Source organism: Oncorhynchus mykiss, chromosome 26, assembly GCF_013265735.2.
Source record: "Oncorhynchus mykiss isolate Arlee chromosome 26, USDA_OmykA_1.1, whole genome shotgun sequence".
NCBI classification, from domain to species: Eukaryota; Metazoa; Chordata; class Actinopteri; order Salmoniformes; family Salmonidae; genus Oncorhynchus; species Oncorhynchus mykiss.
Window position 1 is genome coordinate 15,894,249 of NC_048590.1, and position 15,579 is coordinate 15,909,827.

At 44.6% G+C, this 15,579-nt stretch overlaps 2 protein-coding genes across 14 annotated transcripts in view; one reads left to right on the forward strand and one right to left on the reverse strand.

The window, feature by feature from the left end:
- The first annotated feature begins 2,263 nt into the window (after positions 1–2,263).
- Positions 2,264–6,100, forward strand: dbx1a (developing brain homeobox 1a). The gene is made up of 4 exons (XM_021585753.2): positions 2,264–2,779; positions 2,945–3,052; positions 4,708–4,910; positions 5,091–6,100. The coding sequence occupies exons 1-4, from the start codon at positions 2,410–2,412 to the stop codon at positions 5,424–5,426; spliced, it is 1,017 nt and encodes a 338-aa protein (XP_021441428.1). The 5' UTR covers positions 2,264–2,409; the 3' UTR covers positions 5,427–6,100.
- Positions 6,101–6,711: 611 nt separating this feature from the next.
- The window catches only part of nav2a (neuron navigator 2a), a 310,069-nt gene continuing 301,201 nt past the window's right edge, over positions 6,712–15,579 (reverse strand). For 11 of the 13 annotated variants that reach the window (XM_036963588.1, XM_036963590.1, XM_036963587.1 and 8 more), the window contains 13 exons: positions 13,528–13,536; positions 12,574–12,746; positions 12,276–12,429; positions 11,996–12,173; positions 11,609–11,799; positions 11,283–11,460; positions 10,946–11,181; positions 10,560–10,714; positions 10,404–10,475; positions 9,945–10,141; positions 9,535–9,653; positions 9,143–9,343; positions 6,712–8,988 (listed from right to left, as the gene is read on the reverse strand). In XM_036963588.1, coding sequence (XP_036819483.1) covers positions 8,863–8,988; positions 9,143–9,343; positions 9,535–9,653; positions 9,945–10,141; positions 10,404–10,475; positions 10,560–10,714; positions 10,946–11,181; positions 11,283–11,460; positions 11,609–11,799; positions 11,996–12,173; positions 12,276–12,429; positions 12,574–12,746; positions 13,528–13,536 — 1,989 coding nt within the window. In that variant the 3' untranslated portion in view covers positions 6,712–8,862. The remainder of the gene's footprint in view (positions 8,989–9,142; positions 9,344–9,534; positions 9,654–9,944; positions 10,142–10,403; positions 10,476–10,559; positions 10,715–10,945; positions 11,182–11,282; positions 11,461–11,608; positions 11,800–11,995; positions 12,174–12,275; positions 12,430–12,573; positions 12,747–13,527; positions 13,537–15,579) is intronic. The other 2 variants (XM_036963591.1, XM_036963581.1) reach the window with 1 other exon arrangement.

Genomic DNA, 15,579 nt, shown 5'->3' on the forward strand with positions numbered 1-15,579 from the left:
ATTAACCGATCGTGATCACTTTACATTCGATGAATGTTTAACCACTTAGGCTATCATTACTCGAATAACTTTTATATCACGCATAGGCTAAATATAATGGCTGTAATGTCGATTCAGCCTAGGCTACATTAAAAATCACGTGCTTAAAATAATGCATTTAATTATGAAGCAGGAAAGTATAAACTAACATAACATTCGTTTTTCGTTTGTTTTTTATGCTTTCAAAAATCGAATTAACCTTGTTTGTCCTGAAAGCAAATTATAGCCTAAATGATCGCCTAACTTGATAAGAATATATTTAGGCTAATATGAATTGAACATTTCTGGTACGTTGAATACAGTGAGTTGTGCAACTGACTAGGTATCCTATTTCCATTCCCTGATATGTTATTTTATTTCGTTAGCCTATATTTTTGTTTTGTTTTTAATAAACAAATGCGTCTTACAAGCTTAGGCTTTTTTTGACAGCTGGCTATGTTTTAGTTTTTCCCTATATTCGTTTGACATTGTTAGAATATGATTACTATTTTAGCCTATACACTATTTTGGCACAAAAAAAACTGTAGCATGAATGAATTTCGGTTTGGAAATGGATTTTGTTTAATGCTAATGCCTGGTTAAAAGAAAGAGCAGAATCAACGCGACGGTAACATGAATGAATTTCGAGTTGGAAATTGATTTTGTTTAATGCTAATGCCTGGTTAAAAGAAAGAGCAGAATCAACGCGACGGTAACATGAATGAATTTCGAGTTGGAAATTGATTTTGTTTAATGCTAATGCCTGGTTAAAAGAAAGAGCAGAATCAACGCGACGGTAACATGAATGAATTTCGAGTTGGAAATTGATTTTGTTTAATGCTAATGCCTGGTTAAAAGAAAGAGCAGAATCAACGCGACGGTAACATGAATGAATTTCGAGTTGGAAATGGATTTTGTTTAATGCTAATGCCTGGTTAAAAGAAAGAGCAGAATCAACGCGACGGTAACATGAATTAATTTCGAGTTGGAAATTGATTTTGTTTAATGCTAATGCCTGGTTAAAAGAAAGAGCAGAATCAACGCGACGGTAACATGAATGAATTTCGAGTTGGAAATTGATTTTGTTTAATGCTAATGCCTGGTTAAAAGACAGAGCAAACTAAACGCGACGGCCACCGGCTCAAATCCCGCTTTAATATGAGTTTTATACCAGCTTTCAATGTGCGCTCATATGAATGCGTTTTAAATCAAATCACAGATGCACTTTTATTCAGCTGGATAAAACAGCAGAACAAACCACGTCTATAGAAATAAAGCTTTTATTCCAGTAGGGCTTTTTGAAGGCGATGGAGAGAAAGGGAGAGAGGGGCGCCATGGCAGCTGAGGGTGACAGTTAGTTCATGGTTAACAGGATCAGCAGTGTCACGGTGAGGGCCGCACACTTCTCCTCTGCGCTCAAATGTGCAGTGGGCCTGGGTCTGGCGCAACCGAATTAAGACTTTGCAAAGCCCGTGATATTTAACACATCTGTTAAAGCGTTCCGAGAGCAGAAATCCGTTTAAGACATTATTCCATGACGAGGTCCAGATTGAGTGTTGAGAATCCGATGAAACACGAAGCCAATATGCATTTTACGCCATCCACGTATCCCTAAATAAATGCACACTTCAAAGTAGGCTAGTTATAAGGGATGCTAAATGAAACCACGGCGATTAGATTGAGCCTATCTGTGTTATCATGATTGCGAGAATGATTGTCAATATTCATAGCCTATGTTATTGATGCATTATTCATGCGATATTTATTTTATTACCATTGTTGTTGTAATAAGAATGTTTTGCTGTTTGTTGTCGTCGTTATGATCGAGTTATTATAGTATCATTTTTAGCGCGCTGTAGCTTTCATTCGAACTTTTGATCTATTAAAACACAGCAGGGGAGCTGAATAAATATAGTTGCTTCTTCTGGGTTAAGCCCTCATTCAGAAGCCCCAAATTATGTCTGAATCTTTTAGGATCGCTTTTTAATTAGCCTTGCGTGCGTCTCCACTAAACAAAACCCAATTGCAGAGCCTCAATGGAACGTGGTCAATATGCAAAATTGATGACTATGCCTCTTTTGTGGAAGGGACATTGTGTGTTCCTTGCTTATGGAGTCTAATCCAATCATAAATTGCACTCTCTGGCCAATCAGCGCTCCCGGCACGGCGCTTGAAAGCGACCCATGTAGAGAACTTTGTTGAACCTCATTGTTGAGGCTGACAGTTCTGAAAGGAGCTTTGGGGCAGCCTGCTATAAAACGCCTTCCCCAGAGTAGAGGAGCCAGAGGAGTAAAGCTAGTCATTCAGATTGGAACCTATCAGATCCTCATTTGTTCTTGACGGAGTATTTCAACAGATCGTTTCGTGTTGCGTTATACTACAGACGGGACCATGATGATCCCAAGCATCCTTGCGCCTAATGCGATGTACCCAGGCCTTTACCGCCCCTCCGCCTCCTTGCCGGTACACCAGTCCCTGCAGAACGCATTTCCAACCCATTCCAGCTTCCTAGTGGAGGACCTGCTGCGGATAAGCAGGCCGGCGGGGTACCACCTCAGACGGACGCTCCCCTCAGCAAGCGTCTCCCCGGCGACAACCACCACCACCATGTCCTTCAGTGCCATGCCACTGGAGCGCATCGTCTCTCCAACTGCCTTGAGGCGCGAATCATGCGCGCCGAAAACGTCACAACCGAGCAGTAAAGATCCAAAGTATCTTAAGTTTGGAGTCAGCGCAATCCTTGCACCATCACCAAAGACCGGTGAGTGTGAAACAAAGTTTTACCTTCTTTCTAATTGGTAATTTTAGCAGTTCCTTTACACTTAGCATATTGTAAAAGAGATTGTAAAAGAGAAACGTGTTTGTCTCTTCATGAGTGTTGCCTTGATTGTTGGCGTTCCTTGACACATGGTATTTTCCTCTACAGCATCGTTGCCCCCCGCCATCCACCACAGTATGCACCCCAAGGCCTTCTCTCTCCCCTACTTCGACGGATCCTTCCACCCCGCCTTCTTCAGGTCTGCATATTTCCCAGGTAAAGAACTAATTATGCACGTTCAGACACCTTTGAATTGCACTTTGCGCACAGTTGATACTCACCTCTCGACTGGGACAGCGTTCAGAACTTTTCATATCAAAATGTTTTATAGAACGACTTTTCCAAATAATGCTTTGAAAGCTCTGAAAGTTGCACCTTTTTGCACATGCCCTGTATAGGCACGCATATCATTGCAAAACGTAGCTTGCGAACTTTTCAGTGCTTTCAGAGTGGGTGTGGTGTGGTTGGGTGGAATTGGTTCCATTTGCACTGACTTCTCTGCTGCTGAGCTCACTGGTTGCTAACATAGCCCTCTTTCCCCCAACTGCTAGTAAACCCATTATCCGGAATCATCACGGTTTAATTTCGAGACGGGCTGCGGTTCGGTCTCTTCCCCCCCACGGTCTCATGCATTAAGGCCATTTTGGTGTCTCCTCCGCAAGGTCCCGCGTTTTCCCACAGGGCCGGGGCACTGGGCCACTGGCTGCCAACAATGCTTTCAGCACCATAACCAATTTGGTCAGCTCTCCCCCCCTGCGCAAGCCACCCACGCACCCAGAGTGACTTCTACCAGGCGGGCAAGAGGCGTAGACCAGTCATACACTAATTTCCCTATTAGGCGCCATTCACTGCTTTCAATATTCTCACAAGACCACATAGCTCGTTGTTGTGCCTGATTATGGGAAGTGCAACCATGAGTTGTGGATATGAAGGTGGTCTTAGCCCAAGTTATTTGGCAATACATGGTAGGCTTATAGATAGGCATACATGTGCAAGTGTGCAATAATTCATTGACTTGTAAATAATTATTCTTTGCATGAACAATAATCTAATCAGTGCACACTACAAATGTTCAGTGTTTTACTATATCCCTGACCTGAAAAACACACCATGCCTTATACAACCTCCTTCGCCTCTCCGTTTTTTTAAACTCTGGGGCCAATCAACAGGACGAAATAAATAATAATCTCTTAGAAAAGTCTATAAAGTCGCTAGTCCGCGTTTTCATTCAGACGAATCATAATGGGAGTTGGGAGTCTTTTCATGGGATGCGCTGAATACCTTCACGAAACAGCTCGAGCGGCCTGAATAGCTGTTCGTGTTCATTTAATGAAAATGATTTGAGGGCAGAACAAATGCACCCTGGGCCCCTCGGCATCAGTATTCAGGTATGCAGTGGTGTTTAGTTTGAAAGTGTAAATCTCCTTTTGTCGCGATAATATATGGCATTCGCAGCCTGTCCAGAGTCTTTTCTGCGTTAGTTCATTACTACACAATTACCGTTCACGGTTTATTAACTCCTCTATCCGTCCTCGCGGGGTTCCTTAAAGGATACGCTGCCTCCTTACCATACCAATGCGGCTGGGGACCGACCAATGTGCTAATTAGTCACCTCGTGCCATTTCACTCAAAAAGGAGACGTATTCCGCGGCCAAAGGGGGGAAGCATATTCAATCATAACAGATTGCAAAGTTTGTAGACTAGTGTAAAAAAAAAAGTTAAAAAAAAGTAGGCTAGTTGGCTAAAGAAATAGCCTTCCAGGGGACCGATGTTAACGTCTATTTTAAGCCTATTGCTACGTTTTGGCACGCTCTTTATGAATGAACAGTGTTTATTTGTTGAATTAACGTCTCCCCCTCTTCTAACCACAGCCTCTTCATCGGTCGTGCCCATCCCCGGGACCTTCTCTTGGCCACTGGCCAACAGAGGGAAGCCGAGAAGAGGGATGCTCAGACGGGCGGTGTTCTCTGACGTGCAGCGCAAAGCTCTGGAGAAGATGTTCCAGAAACAGAAATACATCAGCAAACCAGACAGGAAGAAGCTGGCCTCAAAGCTCGGCCTCAAAGACTCACAGGTAAATCACGTACTTTTATTTGCCCAGGGCTAAGCTGTGCGTAATACGCGTGTATTTACGCTAACGCGCATGCATGCTAAAGCTGATTCTGTTTTGTATTATTGAAACTCTGTAATAAAGTCAACTTCTACAAACTGAAACAGAACTAACCTGGCTGTACTATTCCTTTTTCTTCGCCAGGTTAAAATCTGGTTCCAGAACCGCAGAATGAAGTGGAGGAACTCCAAAGAGAGGGAGCTCCTGTCGTCAGGAGGTTGTCGAGAGCAGACCCTGCCCACTAAAACGAACCCACACCCAGATCTCAGCGACGTCGGCAAGAAGTCCTCCGCGGAGGAAGAGGAGGACGAGGTGGATGAGGACCCATTCGGTGCTAGAGGCGCGCCTGGCCTTTGCCATTCCCCCGCGGCGGGGCGCGAGTTGTCTAACAGCGCCGGATCGAACCTCTCGTCGCCATCTCTCTCCAGCAAGCACTCGGAGTTCTCAGAATCGGACGAAGAAGAGATCACAGTTTCATAATTTATTTGCTTATAAAATGGTTATCCACATATTAACTGTACCTGTGTGACCAGGTTTGCCAGAGGCTGTATCCCTTAATTTAGACCAATACTAAGAAGAAATTATTTTTTTTCATGTTCCTCCAATTTTTAAAACAATGAACTTCTGTCCAAACAATTTAAGCTATATCCATGATTATTTCTTTTAAAAATAACTGCAGGGTTTATTTTATAGGAAGGGCCGGCTCTTGCCTTTGACAGCAGAGTTTTAAAGTCAATTTCCTTCAATTCTACACATTTTGCCATGTGGCATATGGAAAATGAGGCAGTTTTAAAGCACGTTTTCCGCAGTTCTATATATTTTGCCATGGGGTGGAAAGAAAAGGTTGTAATTTTATTCTACATTTCATGCAATTCCACTCATTTTGCCGTGGGGCTGAGAAACATTTTTGCCGTTTTAAAGCAAGTTTTCTGCAGTTCTACACATGTTGCCATGGCACAGAGAGAAAGTGTTGAAATGTTATGTCATTCAGTTCCATTCATTTTGCCATGACATGTCATGTTAATGCTATCAGAGTGAGAGTGACTAACACAATTAATGGGGCCCTCAGCCATGATTTTCTACAAGTTTTGATAACTGCCTAGACTAACTTACCGATCTAAAAATTGTTTGCAGGAATGGCTCATTGAGTGACTGTCAGTGTCTGACAAAACAAGAGAAGAGCTGCCGATGCACAACCACATTTCAAACTTGCACCTTGTGTATTCTACTATTCTAACTCTCAACAGTAAGTTGAGAACCTGACTGAGTTTTTAAAAAAATATATGGGGGGCCCTAGTGGCCGGGGGCCCTAAGCGACCACTTATATCGCTTATGCCTGGAGCTGTCCCTGTTTATAGGATATACTTAGAAATGATTTGCTGTTTTGCACAGCTCTTTCAATTGTACAGTATTTTGTACAACTATTTGTATGGAAATTTTATGCCAAGAAAATTGAGTTACCTGGACTACTTAGAGTTTTTATTGAAAAGTGTAGAAATGTTGTGCATAATTTATACGATTTTGTTAATTCAATGTATTGTGTGTGTGTATATATATATATATATATGTGTTAATATTTCACCATGTTTTATTTCAATGTATTGTGTGTATATTTCACAATGTTTTGTACAAATACCAAATAAAATGTAACAGTTACATGGTATATCTTCTATTACAAAGTGGAAATTGACAACAACAACAAAAAAAAACATTAGACAGGTTTATGTTAATAGAGAGCCATAATTGATAAGTCACATTGCATTAATTAATAAATAACCATGTTTTTTTTTTATTGAATCACAAATAACTTAATTAAGACTAGCACAGTGACCTTGAGAATCAGTTCTCCAAGCTCTGGAGAGAACATTGATGATAAACTCCACACGCCTGCTCTGATGCAAAAGAGACTGTACACAAAATACTGATGTTCAAGTAGTTACAAATTGGCTAGAAAAGTCATCAAAATGTCACAAGGTAATCAAGTATTTACACTTATGTTACATATATATATATATATATTTTTTACATAGCACAGAATGCTACACATTCATTGAGTTTTAAGAACATGTGAATTCAACAGCGACATCCATTTCAACCATCCAAACCTCTCAAAGCCAGCAGGGTTTTCGCAAGTGGATATACAGACTGACAAACACATTACGTATCCGTTTTTTTTTGTGTGTGCTTGCATTGACTATGACAAGAGACCCCCCCCAGGCATACAGACACAACTTTGATTTCATTATGTAAATGAACAAAGACTGTACCAGCTCCCCAAAAATGAGTCACAAAATCCTTCGCTTGCTGTACATCTCTTGGCAGTGCTGAAAAACCTCAAAGAACTCTCCTTAAGGCTTGGCTTCAATTTTTGAGTTCAAAATGAATGTTGCATAGGATTGATGACTAAGAAACACCCAAAACATTGAAAGATAACGGAAGCGATGCTGGAAACAAATAACTATCGGACCAAAAAAAAACACACCCCTTTAAAACATGAGCTCAAGTAAAAAATGACTTTAAAACATGAGCTCAAGTAAAAAATGACTTTAAAACATGAGCTCAAGTAAAAAATGACTTTAAAACATGAGCTCAAGTAAAAAATGACTTTAAAACATGAGCTCAAGTAAAAAATGACTTTAAAACAAAGCAGGATTATACACGCTGTTACATGTTCACTCGACATTTTGTCATGACGACGACAATCATTACACATCGCATAATCAAAACAGACGACAAGCACGGCAAAGGCGCAAAGGGGTGTATAGAAGGTAGATGAGGTATAGAGACCAAAGCAATTCCTTAATAATCTCTCCCCCAATATCCATGACATATCCATTACAAAATGATTCTTTACTTTGAGCACCAACCAAATGTACTTTATCTCACGGGGTCGCCCCCTTAATAAGTTATATCCAAACTTTTACAAACTTCTCTTCTCTTCTGCATTGGGAGTAATACAATGAATGACATGTCATTAAAGCCCAAGTCCCTTTCCCTATTCAAGCCCTAATAACCTCTTAATAACATGGCATTGGTGTTTGATATGAGGATAGTTCTACAAGCCCACCTGCCGAGGCACAACGCAAAGAGAGTGTCGACTTCTAAAGCCCTGTAAGTTCACAGCCAAAAAGACTAAATTTAAAAAAGTAGCCTATGCACATAGTCTGTTACAAAAAAAGTAAGGCATCTTTTTAAAGTTCAGTCCAGCACCAAAGTAGAGACTTTTCTTCTGGAGAAGAAGCTTATGCTACGGCGACCCGTTTGGGACAAAAGGAGTCACATGTAGGGGCAGGTGAATGGTGATAGGTGTGTGTGTGTGTCACTGGGGGGCATTGGGAACCAGTGAATTTGGTCTCTGTGGAGATGACGAAGATGACACCTCCAGCACCATGCTCCAGAGGAGAGGGCCTGTAGCTCAATCTGTAGCCCAGTTTGGAGCACTGCAGCTGGGGAAGAGCCGCGAGGAGCCTGGCTTGTTGATGTGGTGGTTTTGGCTCCACGACGCAGTCTCTTTCTTTTCTGAAATAAGGAGACCCCGGTACTGATGCTGATAAGGAAAATAACGAAGATGGAGATGATGCTCCATACACAGTGTAAAAACGCTGGTTTCTGTCAGTTGTTTGTCTAAACGGTACATGAGGAGTAGCTGGAGAGCGGTTGGCCACGACGGTGCAAAAATAGAACAGAGCAACAGCAGCAGCTTTCTGTTTCGCTCCTTTTTTGTTGTTGTTCAGTTCTCCTCTCGTTCTGGGTTGCCTGCACCCGTAGTGTTCCTGATATGACAATTAGAGTGGCTTGATTTTTGTGGCGTGAGCTTGGAAAAACGCATTCAAAAGAAATGTTGCATTGGCTGAACATAAAAACGTTAACTGAATGCATTTTTTTTTTGTCTTCTTGGGAAGGAGGAGTCGTCGGCTCACAATGTTGACTCTAGTGTTGAGTCCAGGATGTCATGTTGGTGACTGTTGGTATTAGAGTCGCTGTCGTATCTCTGAGGGCTGGAGGAAGTGGCTGCCTCCTTCAGCCTCATTAGCATACTCATCTGAGGACAGAGACGCCGGGGTCAAAGGTTAGCGTGAGTGTGACTGTGTGTGTGTGTGTGTGTCTGTGTTGTCTCATGGATCTGCATTGCCTGCTTGTGTGTGCTGTGTGTACACTTGACCTGTTTTGAGCATTTGTGTGTTCCTTTGTCTCACCAGCGGGTCTGCGTCACTGTCACTCTGCGACGGCTCCTTCCTGATGCCCTCCCTGGGGGCGGAGTAACCGTCAAAGCCCACATCTTCTGGGCGGAGCTGCAGGAGCGGGGGCCAATCAGCAGGTGTGGGCGTGGCTGACCAGGGGTAGCTGTCAATCACCCAGCGTGCTGGGTCCTCCCACGCTGACCTACGGCCGTACAGCTACAGAGACGGAGACGGATGGAGGGGAGAGAGCATTGTAAGTATCAATGGAGAGATATGATAATAATATGTTAAGTGTGTGTGTGCATATTTTTTGTTTGTTTTTTGTGACCGATATGTTTCAGTGTGCCTGTGTGAGCGGATATGCATGTGTTGCACATCTGTTGCATGGCTTTATGTACTTAGCCTACCTGCAGTCCCTCTCTGACTGCCTCCAGCATGTAGGGGATGATGGAGTAGTTCCAGAGGTCAGTGAACCACACCCTGGAGCCAGCCACGTCCATGGGACACGGCAGGAAGAGGCGTGGCCCTGGGGAGGCAAAGGTCAAAGGTCAGATGGATGTTAAATAGTGCTACTGTGCCTTTCCTTCCAAATCCTAATTTGTGCATAAAGATGTTCTCAGACCACAAAATTTGCCTAATGTCAAGATTAGTCCACATCCCATCCCATTGGTTTTGTAGATCCAGCTATATGCCTTAAACCCCAAATTAATGGAAAATATAAGCGCCACAAATCTTAAAATTACTGTGATTATCTTTTCCATTTCTTTTAGATTGGGGCATATAGCTGGTTTATGACGTCGTTGTGCATTCTACCTACCGATGGTAACGTCAGAGGAGCTGTGTGCCTCTAGGAAGCGGTTGAGGTGGTGCCAGACGCGAGGGATCCAGTCGATGATCTTGACCAGCTCCAGGACGCGTTTGCGGCTGCCGATCTCCGTCTCGATCAGCTTCCTCCTCAGGTAGCGACCCAGGAAGCCCTTCACCGGCTCCAAGTGATTGGCGCACAGCACCCATCTGATCACATACGCAAACGACAGAGGAGGAGGAGTTAATTGGTAGTGACTCATTCATGAATACAGCCAATGAAGACACTCCATCTTTCCATTCGGAAGGAATGGAGAGGGCAATGGATTGCTGCCCAGTCTGTTGCTGCCACCTGGTGATTAATCATGTAAAGTGCATTTCAAATTCAAACATTTTGCTGGGGTTTCCTTTCAGCTGCTATTGATCTTCAACTGGTATATCTAGTGTTATTACGGCTGTTGAGTTAGCCCACCTGAAGTTGTGGTGGAGTTGTAGGTTGGGTGCGGAGGATGTGGCCTGGCTCATCGTACCGATGATGTAGGGACTGGGGACACACACACAGAAAATCAACACATTTACAATAAACACAAGTGTTTGTGCGTGCGCACGCGCGTGTGTGTGTACTCACCAACATTGGTATTTGCAGTTGAACACCCCGTTGAAGAGCTCTCCCAGAGAGGAGACGTGGTGCAGATTATCCAGTATGACCACTAGAGGGCTCTCTGCCTCTAGTCTGTCACCGCTGCACTGCTCAGCCAGGCCTGACAGGTACTGACGCAATTCCTAGAGAGAGAGAGAGAGAGACAGAGGTTTACACATCAAGTCTTTTTTTCAATGCACAAAAACCCTACTGAGTTGTTTTAACATAGACCCACTGTTGAGTTCTGCCTCTAAAGACACGTCCCATATAACAGAGAAAAAAAGGCAAATTAATGGTCACAACACACAGTGTATCGCCTCGCCAGTCGGTGCCCCATGCTGCGGCGACGGTGCTTCAGGGGCATCGCTACGTACCTTGCTAGACTTGTGGTCCACGTTGAAGGTGACGACGGAGTGAGGGGTCAGGGGTCGGCCCTCCTGCAGGAGCAGGTGTCTTGCCAGACGGTTGGCCAGGTGTGTTTTACCGGTGCCGCTGGGGCCAGAGAGAATGACACGGCGGTGCTCCCTCAGCAGAGACACGTAGCGCTGCAGCATGGGCTTGGGGATCAGGGTGTCAAACACCAGGCAGTCCACACTCTCACTGCTCACACCTAGAGAGGGAGAGAGAGGGAAACACTTTACACAGAGAGCACGACACACACCAGATTGTGAGGAGAGACGCAGACATTTAGAGAAACACACACGCTCATACCTTTGAGCCTGATGTTGATGGTGTCACTGTCTCCAACCAGGTAGCCGCAGGGCAGCAGCTCGGGGGAGTGAGAGATGCCGGTGTTGCTATGGCGATGCACATCCCCAATGTTGTATCCCTCCACACTGTCACAGGTCAGCCCCAGCTGGCTCAGTGGGTCCACATGGGTGATGTACTCCTAAGGAAGCAGGAGGGAAAAGGCCAAGGGTTCGGTGACATGCAACTCTACTGTGAATTTCTTGTGTCACTTATTTGGATATTGGAAAGATAAATCAAATGAATGAAACCTTTGTCCGCGAATGAAGTCATTCCTTCAAAGTGTTTACCTTGAAGAGGCGACGGACCACCCCGTCCAAGACGTCCCACTTGGTTTTACCACTCACACCGATACAGCCAATCAGGAAGTGGCGAGCCCTGGCCTCCTGGGAGAGGTCCTCGTCCAGACTGACCACTATCTTCACGTGTCGTCCCTCTTTCCTCATCCCTCCATCTCCCACTGTATCATCCAACAACATGTCTGAGAGGAGAGAGGGGGAGGAGAGTGAGACTCACACAATACACCCATTCACAATAGAAACAGCTATCAGGCCAACACACTTTCAAAAGGCCATCATGCCCAAACACAAATACAGATGTACACACACTTAAAAAAACGCATGCTCACACATTTACCCAACTGTACAGATACCCACATCAAAACATGCTGTTCTTACCTAGGCTGGTGGACTCGGTGAGGTTGATGCTGTGCTGGGTCAGGCCAGGCCCTTGTGCAAGGGTGTGTGTATGGTGAGGGGGCGAAGAGGAGATGGAGGCCTGGGAGGGGGCTCTGCTGCTCCCCGTACTCTCCAGCTTCAGACGGTCATTCTCTGCCTTCAGTTTCTCTATGTCCCCCTGAGAGAAAACACAGGAAGCCATAGCAACAGCAGGTCAACAAAACAGTGTGTGTGAGTGTGTGTGCATGCACGTACGTTTCCCCGTGTGTGTGAATGTTACCTGCATGTGGTTCATGGCCTCTCTGAGCTGGTCCAGTTGATGGGCCGAGCTGAGAGCCTCAAGGCGGATGTCCGTCAGCTTCATCTCCTTCTCCCTGAGCTCGCTGCGGAGCTGCATCACTGTCTCTGCCTCACCGTCCAGACAGTCCGACAGCCTACACACAGATGCTCAAATGACATAACTTTTACATTTTCTCTCTCTCTCTCACACACACACACACACACACGCACACACGCACACACGCACACACGCACACACGCACACACGCACACACACAAACACCACACCTTATACGTACAGTGAGTTGGAGTGCGAGTTCCTGAGCATGTGGCTGGAGGTTGTGGACCCATTGTGGGGGAGTTTAGGGGAGGAGGGGAGGGAGGAGTCCGTCATCTCCTCTATGTCAGAGTGGGACGAGGCAGACTTAGGGGACTTCTTCTTGCTGAACGCCTGCTTGAAGGAGCTGCGCAACTGCAGGCGGGAGAGAGGCAGAGAGGAGTGGCGGGTGAGTGTCTCCCAAAACAGGCGGGGAAATCGGAGGGAGGCAGCGGTGAGGGGAGTGCCCGAGTAAGTGAGAAACAGACCAAGAAAAGAGAGAAGGGAAGGAGAAGCAATGGGGGAAAAGGACTAGGGCTACAGGGAGACCGTGACTTGAGCTTTATGCTCCGAACACAAACACTAAGAGGTGTCCTTGTGAGTGAGTGTCAGGTGGTTATTGTGTGTGTGTGTGTGTGTGTGTGTGTGTGTGTGTGTGTGTGTGTGTGTGTGTGTGTGTGTGTGTGTGGTCACATACATCCAGTCCACTAACCTGACCTACTGTGTGTGTGTATTAATACACAACGCACTGTAGACTGCAGAGAGAAATAACCGCACTGCAGTGAATAAGACTAGAAAAGAGGCCGTCGTGGAGACTATCAGTTTCATGTACCTTTAATTCACAGCAATTCCACACGATTACCAGGAAATGACTGCCTTATAATGGAGCCTTGTGTTACGTTTTTGTTTCAGAGCTCAAAGTCACACCAGGAAAGGAAGCAGGATAAAGAACACGACCGGACAAGAAAGCAGAGGGATGATTGAGGACGGGAGAGGAAGGAGAGGGATGATTGAGGACGGGAGAGGAAGGAGAGGGATGATTGAGGACGGGAGAGGAAGGAGAGGGATTGCGTTAGTAACCTACAGAGTGCTTGGGGTTAGGTTAAGGTCAGCTCGAGGTTAAGCTGCCTTTCTTTTTTTTTGAATCCACTCTTACCTCATAGACCTGCCACATGAAGCGATAGCACAGAGGAAGACAGAGAGAGAGAGAGAGAGAGAGACACAAAACAGCACAGGTTCAGTGGGGAGTGTGTGAGTGTGTCAGTGGTAGGGACATAGCCAGTGGAGGCTACAGAAGGTGTACTGTGGAAAAGTGGAAAATGCTCTAAGGAATATCAAAAGTCAAATCCTAGGAATCGGAGAGAGCGATCTACACTTGTTAGAACTTGTATCATTAGAATCTCTGAGCAGGGTACAGAACGGAAGGCAATTCAAATATAACGTGTCCACTTGAATAGGAACACAGCTGCTCTGCAACGTAAGCCTCTAAGGCCATTTGCTTCAACCCACACTGGCGCCAGACCGATGTCCCTCTAACAGGGGGCTCGTTTACGGTCCACTACCCTTCTTACCACGATACCTCACAGACAGACTGCATACACCCTACATGCTACACTCTTCCACATGCGGCTTATCCAATCCGCAAATTATCAAAGGACCACCTATTGTCTGTGCAAAAAGCACATGAGAATTACGGGCTATCTGAAGATAGCTTATTGTCACATGACTTTCGCTCGAGGAAACTGCATATAGACCGTACATCAGTCTACTCCTCACAAAGTCCTCGGATTGGGCCAGGAGTATTGTATGATTAAATCGCTAGAGCTACACATATAGACATTCAAAGCTAAAGTCAGCTTATACAGGGTCACTTCAATGTCATTACGTCTACGGGACAGAGGACAGGGACACAAATCACTGGGGTCTAGACAGGTTCAATAGCAGCCAATACTAGAGGTTGACCGATTAATCGGAATGGCCGATTAATTAGGGCCGATTTCAAGTTTTCATAACAATCGGAAATCGGTATTTGTGGACGCCGATTTTGCCAAATTAAATTTTTTACACCTTTATTTAACTAGGCAAGTCAGTTAAGAACACATTCTTTTTTCAATGACGGCCTAGCAACGGTGGGTTAACTGCCTTGTTCAGGGGCATAATGACAGATTTTTACCTTGTCAGCTCAGGGATTCAATCTTGCAACCTTACGGTTAACTAGTCCAGCACTCTAACCACCTGCCTCACGAGGAGCCTGCCTGTTACGCGAATGCAGTAAGAAGCCAAGGTAAGTTGCTAGCTAGCATTAAACTTATCTTTTAAAAAACAATCAATCAATCATAATCACTAGTTATAACTACACATGGTTGATGATATTACTAGTTTATCTAGCATGTCCTGCGTTGCATATAATCGATCCGGTGCGCTTTCGCGAAAAAGGACTGTCGTTGCTCCAACGTGTACCTAACCATAAACATCAATGCCTTTCTTAAAATCCATACACAAGTATATATTTTTAAAACGGCATATTTAGCTAAAAGAAATCCAGGTTAGCATGCAATTTTAACCAGGTGAAATTGTGTCACACAGAGTCAGGGTATATGCAACAGTTTGGGCCGCCTGGCTCTTTGCAAACTAATTTGCCAGAATTTTACGTAATTATGACATACATTGGTTGGTTGTGCAATGTATCAGGAATGTTTAGTCTTAGGGATGCCATCTGTTAGATAAAATACGGAACGGTTCCGTATTTCATTGAAAGAATTAAGGTTTTGTTTTCTAAATGATGGTTTCCGGATTCAACCATATGTGTGTTATTATGTTATATTATGTTATAATTAAGTCTATGATTTGATAGAGCAGTCAGACTGATCGATGGTAGGCAGCAGGCTCGTAAGCATTCATTCAAACAGAACTTTTGTGTGTCTTGCCAGCAGCTCTTCGAAATACTTCAAGCATTGCGCTGTTTATAACTTCAAGCCTATCAACTCCCGAGATTAGGCTGGTGTAACCGATGTGAAATGGCTAGCTAGTTAGCAGGGTGAGCGCTAATAGCGTTTCAAAGATCACTCGCTCTGAGACTTGGAGTAGTTGTTGCCCTTGCTCTGCATGGGTAACGCTGCTTCAAGGGTGGCTGTTGTCGATGTGTTCCTGGTTCGAGCCCACTTTGTTTTTGCATTATTTAAACCAAATTGAACATGTTTCATTATTT

Coding starts and splice junctions, on each gene's coding strand:
- dbx1a (XM_021585753.2), top strand. CDS start 2,410: ATGATGATCCCAAGCATCCTTGCGCCTAATGCGATGTACCCAGGCCTT. Junction 2,780..2,944: donor TGCACCATCACCAAAGACCG/GTGAGTGTGAAA, acceptor TTTCCTCTACAG/CATCGTTGCCCCCCGCCATC. Junction 3,053..4,707: donor CAGGTCTGCATATTTCCCAG/GTAAAGAACTAA, acceptor TTCTAACCACAG/CCTCTTCATCGGTCGTGCCC.